Consider the following 10285-nt stretch of genomic DNA (forward strand, 5'->3'; position numbering starts at 1 on the left):
AGAACGAAGTGGTGGAAGCTCAAGGGGGAGGTAGCTCAGACGTTCAAGGAGAGGGTCATTAAGGAGGGCCCTTGGGAGGAAGGAGGTGATGCAGACAATATGTGGATGAAGATGGCGACCTGTATTTGTAAGGTGGCCTCAGAGGACTTATGAGTGTCCAGGGGAAGTAGAAGCGAAGTTAGGGATACCTGGTGGTGGAACACTGATGTCCAGAAGGCTATTAAAGAGAAGAAAGATTGTTTCAGACGCCTGTACCTGGATAGGAGTGCAGACAACATGGAGAAGTACAAGATGGCAAAGAAGGCCGCAAAGCGAGCTGTGAGTGAAGCAAGGGGTCAGGCATATGAGGACCTTTACCAGCGGTTAGGCATGAAGGAAGGCGAAAAGTACATCTATACGATGGCCAAGATCCGAGAGAGGAAGACGAGAGATGTTGACCAAGTCAAATGCATCAAGGACGGAGCTGACCCGCTCCTCGTGAAGGACAATGAGATTAAACATAGATGGCGGGAGTACTTCAACGGGCTATTTAATGGGGAGACTGAGAGCTCTACCATTGAACTGGACAACTCCTTTGATGATACCAGTAGGCGTTTTGTGCGGCGAATCCAGGAGTCTGAGGTCAAGGAGGCATTGAGAAGGATGAAGGGAGGCAAGGCAATGGGCCCTGATTGTATCCCCATTGAGGTGTGGAGAGGCCTTGCAGACATAGCGATAGTATGGCTAACTAAGCTCTTCACTCCATTTTTCGGGCAAACAAGATGCCAGAAGAATGGAGATGTAGTATATTAGTACCAATCTTCAAGAACAAAGGGGATGTTCAGAGTTGTACTAACTACCGTGAAATTAAGCTTATGAGCCATACAATGAAGCTATGGGAGAGAGTCATTAAGCACCGTTTAAGACGATTGACAAGCGTGACCAAAAATCAGTTTGGTTTCATGCCTGGGAGGTCGACCATAGAAGCCATATTCTTGGTACGACAACTCATGGAGAGATACAAGGAGCAAAAGAATGATATGCATATGGTGTTCATTGACTTGGAGAAGGCCTACGATAAGATACCGCGACACGTCATGTGGTGGGCCTTGGAGAAACACAAAGTCCCAACAAAGTACATTACCCTCATCAAGGACATGTACGATAATGTTGTGACAAGTGTTCGGACAAGAGATGGCGATACCGATGACTTCCCGATTAAAATAGGACTACACCAGGGGTCAGCTTTGAGCCCTTATCTACACAAGGGATATACAAGGAGATATCTCATGGTGTACGTATGCTCTTTGCGGATGATGTGGTCCTAATCGATGATAGTCGAACGGGGGTCAATAGGAAGTTAGAACTATGGAGACAAACCTTGGAATCGAAAGGTTTTAGACTTAGTAGAACTAAAGCTGAGTACATGATGTGCGGTTTTAGTACTACTAGGCACGAGGAGGAGGAGGAGGAGGAGGAGGAGGAGGAAGAGGAGGAGGAGGAGGTTAGCCTGGATGGGCAGGTGGTGCCTCAGACGGACACCTTTCGATACTTGGGGTTAATCCTGCACAAGGATGGGGATATTGATGAAGACGTGAACCACCGGATCAAAGCCGGATGGATGAAGTGGCGTCAAGCTTCTGGCACTCTTTGCGATAAGAGAGTGCCACAAAAGCTAAAAGGCAAGTTCTATAGGTCGGCGGTTCGACCCGCAATGTTGTATGGCGCTGAGTGTTGGCCGACTAAAAGGCGACATGTTCAACAGTTAGGTGTGGTGGAGATGCGCATGTTCAGATGGATGTGTGGCCACACGAGGATGGACCGAGTCCGGAATGATGATATACGAGATAGATTTGGGGTAGCACCAATTGCAGAGAAGCTTGTCCAGCATCGTCTAAGATGGTTTGGGCATATTCAGCACAGGCCTCCAGAACCTCCAGTGCATAGTGGACAGCTAAAGCATGCCGATAATGTCAAGAGAGGACGGGATCGATAAACCAAACTTGACATGGGAGGAGTCTGTAAAGAGAGATCTGAAGGACTGAAGTATCGCCAAAGAACTAGCCATGGACAGAGCCGCGTGGAAGCTTGCTATCCATGTGCCAGAGCCATGAGTTGGTTACGAGATCTTATGGGTTTCACCTCTAGCCTACCCCAATTTGTTTCGGAATAAAGGCTTTGTTGTTGTTGTTGTTGTTAGCCTAGAACCTTCTTCCATTGTTGTTGATGGTTGCACATGTTAAGCAAGTGCAGTGTATATAACCAAGTGAAGCATCCAAATCAGATTTTTGTGAATAATTTTATGCTATGTTTCTTTGCTTTTAAAAATATCAACAATTGTGTTAATTCTACTCTTTTATGTTAACAACATGCCTACACCCAGGAGAGGCTCTCGGAAATGACGAAAGTTGAAGTGAAGAATTTCAACTTCTTCATTGTTTGGAGTTTATCAAAGTTCAACCCAAATGGGAGCCGACGAATGATCATCTTCCACCAAAGCGGCCTAGGAGTGTGACTCTTTAAGATCCTTAAAATGGTGATGGTGCGAAGGCAGTGAGAGCAGAAGATTGAGATGATGAAGAAGGGGATAAGGAGGAGCTAGGAATCCTACTCTGGGCTCTAGAGAAGTAGTAGGCGAAGAGGAGGAAGAGGGCCAAGGAGAGTGAAATGAATGAAGAGGTCGACTAGAAGGTGTTGAATATAGGCAACTACAATTTTAATCTTTTTGTTTATCAAGTTAGGGATAAACAAGAATATAGGTTCTATAGATATTATCCAACCAAATGAACAATCTATATGTCAAGATACAACTAGCATACAAGATAAGCAATATAGCAAGCTAGAACAAGTAAGTAAAGATTTAGAAACAACCACACGATGTCAAAGTCATCCCAAGTCAGATTTATCCATTAGGAATGTCTCAAGTTTAGTAGCATTCTTCGAGAAGTCAAGCACATATAAAACATTTTCCATATACCCAACCGAAGGCTACTTTGAGAGTATTGCTCCAAAAGAGAGTCACATGGTGTACTCAAAAATATCTCAAACCTTGAGAATCCCTAAATGTGTTGTTGTACCTGGCGATGACTTATGAGTTGATGAGGGAGTTACGATCAGCATGCCAACCAACAAAATTTTAACGGACTCAGGGCTAATGATGATGATGTTGCCTAATGATAGGCTCAAAGAGGATTGAAGGCTCAACATGCCATGCTGGACCAAATCAATGAAAGATTTGGCTAGCCTAGGACGGGCCAAGGGCGGTTCGACTCTACTACTTAGACCCGGAGCCCACTCTCTAAATATCACTCGAACAACTGAGTCTTAGATCGACACCGAGGCTATTTGGGTCGCCACTTAAGCTAGCGACCATCGCAAGTGTTACTTCTTGGTTAATACGGACATTACTCGCGACGCCACTACATCGTCATTTCTATTGTATCCCCGAAGCATTAAGCTGTAACATGGTTGTGCTACCTTATATAAAGCATAGCCACGAGCTCTCTTGAGCAGGATGAAATAGGTCACAACACACACACACATACTCACGCACAACGGGAGTACACTACTAGGAAAAGGCCTACCACCGGCGGACCAAAAAAGCTTACCGACAGGGCACCAGCGCGTGCCGGTGGTAACACGTCGGCGGTAACAACCTACCTTCGGCGCACCACACTAGTAAGCTGGCGGTAACTTCATATATTTCCGGCGTACCCCTATGGTGCGTCTGCGGTATTCTTTTTCAGAAAACAAAAAATGTCTCATGGACATGTGTGCAATTTTACAACAAGAACCCTGAAAAGAAAATAAAAATGCAATTGCATCCACGGCCCGTAAGATCTAGACGAGCTTGCTGCCCTTGGAGCACGCCGCCGCATGCTGGAGCATGCCGCCTCAATCCTGCCACCCCTGGAGCACGCCGCTGCTAGTCGCCAGGGTCGTAGGCTGCAGAGGTCGGACTCCTCTTTGTGTCTACCAGAGCAGGTGGAGGCCGTTTAATGGAGCAGGAGGAGCTAGAGGAGGACGGTCGGATAAGAACCTGTAGGTGGGGAAAAGGAGGAAGAGGAGGAGGGGAAAGTGAGAAGAGAGAAGAGGAAGATGGGAAAAGAAGGAAGAGGAAGGAGAAGTGGAGGAGGGAAACAAGGTGGAGGAGGAGGGATAAGGTGGAGAAGGTAAAGAGGAGGAGGGAAAATGAGAACGGATAGAGGGAGAAGAGGTATGGTCTTCAAATTAGGGTGAGGTTCGATTTTTTTTCATCGAAATCTAATACCTCCAAAAACTCTATTTTCCTTATTAAATGTGAGGATTGTAACAAATGGGTAATGACCGTGGGCGTTGAATTCGGATGTAACTTTTCCTAAAAATAAATTTATATAAAAAACTTTTTCATCCGATGTCGTATGCAAAATCTAGAGCCATTTTACCAAAACATTGCGTCATTTTGCAAAATATGTCCAAATTCATGTTTGTTTATTTCCTGACTAGATTAGGTAACATAGCTACATCTCAAAGAATTTTAAAATTGGAAGTTTTTCAAAACTAAAAAGGCAAGACGACCCACGCTGCGGGGGGTGAATTGCCTACACATACCGCCGGCGCACCAATATGGTGCTACGGTGGTGGTATACTGCTACCGCTGGCGTACCACTATATTGGTGCGTCGGCGGCATGTGCAGGCGGAAGCTTTGACGTATCCGCTATTTACCGCCGGCACACAAAAGTACAAATACGCCGGTGGTAACAGGGTACCACCGGCACGCTAAATATTTGTTGTGCCGACGGTACACGTGGAGCTATAGACCTTTTCCTAGTACCCGTAGAGTCTTACCTCAACGAGAGGTCCTGAAGCTAGGCACATCTCCGTGCACATCTCAGTTCCTAGATACTCTGTGTACCCCGCCTCACACTTTTCATCATCATCAGCCATCCCCAATGACTAATGTTAGAGAAAACCCACGGCAGAAGCTGAGCGACTACCATGTAGAGAAGATTAATGAGATAGTGAAGATGAAGCTTGCCGGGCTCTCCGAGCTAGGATGGAGCTTCAAGAAGAAACACGAAGATAAGGGGACGGCACGCTTGAAGGCTTTAGGGGCAATGAAGGAGAGGTTGAAGAAGCAAGAGTACAAGGACCATATGGACGGCAATGGAGGCTTTTCGGAATTGCAGAGGTGTAGGCTTGTGCTCGAGCAGACGAGGTTGAGGCAAGAGACTAACAAGGGGATGAGGTGCAATAGAATTGAGGAAAACAGGTTCATGATAATGGATCCAAGATGGATGGGGAGGCAACAGCCTTGTTCCCCTTGAGGAGAGCGTAGGCTTGATGATATCTTGGCTACAAGGAGTGTTGGGTCCTCTGGTGGTGATGGGTGATGCTCATGGGGGAACTTTGATGAATTTTCTTGATCTTGTTTGTTATTTATGCTATTGAATAGTGCCAATATCAGAGATTTCTTTATTGTGTATGTTATTGTGAAGAACATTTGTGATGAAAGTTTTGTCTATTTTGGGTGATGAATGATTCTATATTTTATTTTGATATCCGTATGTCAAATAGAACTTGTAGACGGAATAAATGAAAAAATGCAGAAAACTGAAATATATAGATCCAGTGCAGAACAGTTGACTTTGAACGCTGATGCAAAGTCTGTAAAAACAGGTCTGCTAGAGTTGTTCTAATGTCTTGAATCTGTCTCTTCGAACCACTACTTCCTCACCATATGGTCAGAAAGATAAGTCGGTGGAACAACCATGACACTTTTATTCCAATTAGCATGCCTTAACCCTTAAACCGCTACCACCGTTAACACAAAGGACTAACTTTTTATGATCTTCATCCAAACCATAGATACAAATGAGCCAACACATGCAGAAGGAACCAGCCAAACACCAATGAGAAATAGTGCCAACAGCTAAGGGCACTCTTCTGATTACCCAGAGTTGAAACTTGAACACCTTACAAATCTTTCCATATATGTTTTTTCAACTTGAAGAATAACAGGAAGAATAGCAAGCATTTTAATGAGTGGACAATAGAGGTCCTGATTCCTCAGAAAATTATATTTCCATTGACCGGCCCAAAGGGAAAGGACCACTTGACTAAAATTGTCACACTGGTGTACAATTGCTTTGCCAACTCAAATGAAAAATGTTCCAATTCTATATTAGTGCTCTTACTAACATAAATTGTGGGTACAACAATGGGTGACTACTTGATCAATTGCTATAAAAGAAAGAAAAATGAAAAATCCAAGTAAAACCAACTATCTTTTGGAAAACTGTATGAGAAGTACAGAACTCAGTGCATGTACACTTTCGGCAGCAAGAAAAAGAGTTTCTTCATAAATCAACAATCCTGGTAACAGCAGCGAGGACTGACTGAAAAATTACCATGTGTTGGTACAATGGACTGAAAGCACCTGATTCAAGAAAATAAACACATAGCTGTAAGAAATCTATAGAAGCAGGAGCAGAAGACAGCAGTTAGCTGAATGCAGGAGGAATGGCACAGTTTTAAAATGCACCTGAGCTTTTTGGGGATTCTTGGATACAGAGATAACTTATGCACCTATAGAGGAAGCACGGTGTTCTAACTAAAACTTTGGTTGCTCGAGGCACTTCTGAAAGAATCGGCTATCCTGCATCATGAAAGGAATCAATTAGTACAGCAGAAACAAAACAGACATATGGGTATACTTGCAGGAGTAAGAAATTCTGCCCGCACCTTAAACGCAAATGTGATATCTGAAATGTCAATCTGAAGAGTTACTCTCCTGAGTTTATCTTCCTTGGATTGCCCTAGCTTCAAGTATCCCTGAAATGCAAACTCCATAAACACTCAAAAATATTTTGGAGTACTGTTGATGCATATGGAGACATGGGTGTTTGCATACCTGATCGCTCAAAATCATGCACATGTTAGAAAATTCAAGCATCCCAACTGCTGGGACTTGGCTTGATCTGCAAATTTCTATGTATGATTTGTTGAGCTGTAACAAGATATATATCAAGGTTAGAACTTCATAAATGTACAGAATGGTGTGATCAAGTGTATTCTTTCAGAATATCACTTAGCAAATATTACCTCTCCTAGAGTAGTAGCCTTTTTCTTGCAATGCTGAAAGGTATTTGCCAATGCACACAGTACCATCTGGCCAACCAACATGGCATGAGTGATTATGATATTTCAGGAACAAATTGTAGCAAAAGCTACTTTAACTGGAAGATGGCATGATAAATCAATCATTACCTGTTGGTGTTGGGGAAGACACAGTATGCTATTTACTACCACTGGCTTGAATACCTTTGACAATGCAGTATCCATATGGTCAAATGTCACCTGTAAGAAGGACAATGAAGAAAATGGGTTTATCACCAGTGAAGTTGAGAATTAGGAAGCGATAATCATCTCAACAGAACATTAAACTCATTGGCAATAGCAATTGCATCAGATACAGGCATACAGCAAAAGCATGTAGTTCACTGCTAGCCAGATTATTTAGTACACTTCTTTCAAGAGATTTACAAGAGGAAAAGAGGTTCAACTTTCAATCCTAATCATTGATGTTGTTCCATAGATAGCCAGACCACATTCACTTCAACACAGTAGAAATGTAGAATGTGGCCCAGCAGATGAACTAAAGGCACAAGTTAGAAGGATGTGCATGCCAAGGTCTGGTTTGGTCTGGATGTGTAGACAACCTAATTTACATTTAAACAGTCTTCACAAAAAAAAAAGAATAAGCTGAGGTAGTAACGAACTTACAACTCCAAATCCTTGTTTGGAAGAATCTTGTAGTCTTGATTCAAATACCTCCACAGCACTCCTGGAATAGATAATATGAGAATCATCATTTTAAGGTGTACAGAAGCGCAACCATATCCAGAATTGTTTAAATAAAGGATATGTTTTATGTTTTATCAGCTCTAATAATGGACGTGGCAGATTCCAAAGTAATATGATTGTGCAAGAGAAGGAAATTACCTGCAGACACCAAGAGCTTTTCTCATGTCTCCAGAGGCTGCTGCTACTTTCTGGTAGAAGAATAAAGCAATAAAGTTAACAGCTTAGCGTATAACATATTCTCATTAGCTACATCCTAGGATTTCCCTACACAAAAATGTATACTCGCTCACAGAAAAATACTGCCTGTTTATGGATAATTGGACTTACCCTAGCACAAAATTCAATGGCCAGTGGTTCAAAAACATCATAATCAAGAGCCTGCATTAGTAACACCATACAAAGTTACATCCAGTGAACAGTTTAAGTTAAATAATGTGCAACATGTCTGCATTGGTCATGTGGCAAACAAATTACCTTTAACCTATGATTAATTATGTTGGAAATTTGATCCTTGGAATAAGCACGGAAGGTTATAACAAGTGGCTTGCCTGTAAATTAGTGCCATAATGCCAATGACAGATTAGTTTCATGCATGTCAGCAAATATAACAACAAACACTTTAGCTAGTAAATTAAAGGAGGCATTGGATTTTCACTAAACAGATATGGTAAAAGTGCTCACAATTTAAGGATTCAAGCTTTGGAAGAAACCGGTCTGCTAAGTCTATGGCATTTGCAATTCCTGAAAACACAGCCAGCTATTAGTAAGCAAAACATGCTGAATCCTGAATAAAACAATATACTTTTTATGGAGCAAAGGTACGATATCCTGTTAAAACCTAACCTATTAGTATGCATCTCGAGAATTGGTGAGTGGTAAGCATGAAAAGGTCATGTAGCACAGCCCGGTCTCTTGTTATCAGATAGTCCATCTCATCCACAACAACCAACCTGGCAACCAGTGACACACAGATCAGATAGCAGGAACAAAATGGCAAGAAAAACTGCGTCGTATGAGCGGGTACAGATAGTTCTTACAGCATCCTTCTTGGAGCAGACTCTTTGTGGGAAAACATGCTCTGCAGTTGCTGAAGTGGTGACAATTTTCCACTTGCCTTCTTCCGAACCTGGAATTTCGCTAGTATCTGCATTGAAACCTCTATTAGTACAACGACATGGCCGATCAGTTTAGGGATCAATAAGTAGTCGATCGTGCCCATAATTTGGTAACCATATGTGTACCTTACTAAAAATGTCAGATGTGCTTCCTAGGTTGGTGCAATTGATCGACAACTCATCAGGTGTCTCCAGTCCCATCTGAACAACATTAATGCCACAAACTTTGAGAACGTATCCTATCTGGATCAAGAAATTTGGTGGAAAACTGCAAATTCCTAATATACCTCGTCAGCCCAGCGCGACACTCTCTCCTTGACCTTGTTAATCGACAGCGTCTTCCCGGTGCCGGGGCACCCGCACACGTAGAGGCTCCCCGCCCTCTCCTGCTCGATGCAGGCCTTGCAGAACTCGAGCACGCGCCTTTGCTCGTCGTCCCGGCAGACTACGCCGCACGAGGGGACCGTGGCCACGTGCAACGCCTCCTTGACTGCCTGCATCTGCGCCGGGTCTGCAGGACAAGGTGGATCAGACCCAAACAAGGCAACGCGGCTGGTGGGTGAGCGAAGTGAGAGATCTTAGAGACTTGCCTCGCGGGTTCCACCTGGGCTTCTCCGCCGCGACGAGGTCGCCGTAGAGACGCTTCCGGGAGGATTTGGGCGACGCCGAGAGCATCTTCGGGGCGCCCATCTGCGATGGTCGAGCAGTTGGTGTGCATTGGGGTGAGATGCGGTTGGTAATTGAGCGGCGGTTACGCAGATCCGGGTGGGATGGAGGGCAGGGGAACTTACGGGTCCGGCGCCGGCGAGCGGGGACGTGTGCGGGGCGGTGAACTGCGCCGAATCGGCCGAATCGGCTGCGCGGCGAGGGGTCTGCCGGCGCTTGGCGCTGCGCGGGGTGGTGGCGGCCGTCGGGGAGGGGGTGGCCGCCGGCGCCGGGCTCAGCGTGGCGCTGCGGAGCGTCGGCATCGGGAGAGAGTTGGGAATTGGCGGGAGGATTGGGAGAAGAGTGAGATTTGGGAGGGAATTGGGTGGGGTTGAAGAAGGGGTGGGAAGAAAAGGGCGCGGCGGGATGGAGGGGGCGCGTAAGCGCGCCAAGCGGTTTTGGACTTCGCGCGGGAACGGCAGCATAAGAACGTGCGCTGAGGGCTTGGTTGGTAGGTTGTTTTTTCTTCTTTTTGTAATTGTACAGAAAAGGAAAGCTTGGCGCAGCATGAGTATAATTTAAAAAAAAAAAAGATAAATACATGGGGCACCCACAAATTTGCCTTTCATTTGCAAATACCCAATAATAACTTGCAAAAATGTGGTGGCCCTTTAAATTGGTTAGCGGTGTAAGAAAAGTC

General features: G+C 44.5%; 2 protein-coding genes across 2 annotated transcripts; one reads left to right on the top strand and one right to left on the bottom strand.

The window, feature by feature from the left end:
- Positions 1-276: 276 nt before the first annotated feature.
- Positions 277-792, top strand: LOC127340012 (uncharacterized). Its single transcript, XM_071827562.1, has one exon. The coding sequence runs from the start codon at positions 277-279 to the stop codon at positions 790-792; it is 516 nt and encodes a 171-aa protein (XP_071683663.1).
- A 5329-nt stretch (positions 793-6121) lies between these two features.
- LOC127344392 (cell division control protein 6 homolog) lies at positions 6122-9993 on the bottom strand. Its single transcript, XM_051370657.2, has 17 exons — positions 9732-9993; positions 9531-9630; positions 9228-9451; positions 9067-9141; positions 8863-8969; positions 8669-8775; positions 8507-8566; positions 8300-8373; positions 8153-8203; positions 7964-8013; positions 7745-7805; positions 7229-7318; positions 7064-7129; positions 6873-6968; positions 6704-6793; positions 6504-6617; positions 6122-6398 (listed from the first exon to the last, which is right to left on the bottom strand). The coding sequence occupies exons 1-16, from the start codon at positions 9906-9908 to the stop codon at positions 6573-6575; spliced, it is 1473 nt and encodes a 490-aa protein (XP_051226617.1). The 5' UTR covers positions 9909-9993; the 3' UTR covers positions 6122-6398; positions 6504-6572.
- Between the last annotated feature and the right edge of the window lie 292 nt (positions 9994-10285).

This window comes from Lolium perenne, chromosome 3, assembly GCF_019359855.2.
Source record: "Lolium perenne isolate Kyuss_39 chromosome 3, Kyuss_2.0, whole genome shotgun sequence".
Lineage (NCBI taxonomy): Eukaryota > Viridiplantae > Streptophyta > Magnoliopsida > Poales > Poaceae > Lolium > Lolium perenne.

Coding starts and splice junctions, on each gene's coding strand:
- LOC127344392 (XM_051370657.2), bottom strand. CDS start 9,908: ATGCCGACGCTCCGCAGCGCCACGCTGAGCCCGGCGCCGGCGGCCACC. Junction 8,204..8,299: donor TAATTAATCATAGGTTAAAG/GTAATTTGTTTG, acceptor TTACTAATGCAG/GCTCTTGATTATGATGTTTT. Junction 6,618..6,703: donor ATATCACATTTGCGTTTAAG/GTGCGGGCAGAA, acceptor TTCATGATGCAG/GATAGCCGATTCTTTCAGAA.
- LOC127340012 (XM_071827562.1), top strand. CDS start 277: ATGGAGAAGTACAAGATGGCAAAGAAGGCCGCAAAGCGAGCTGTGAGT.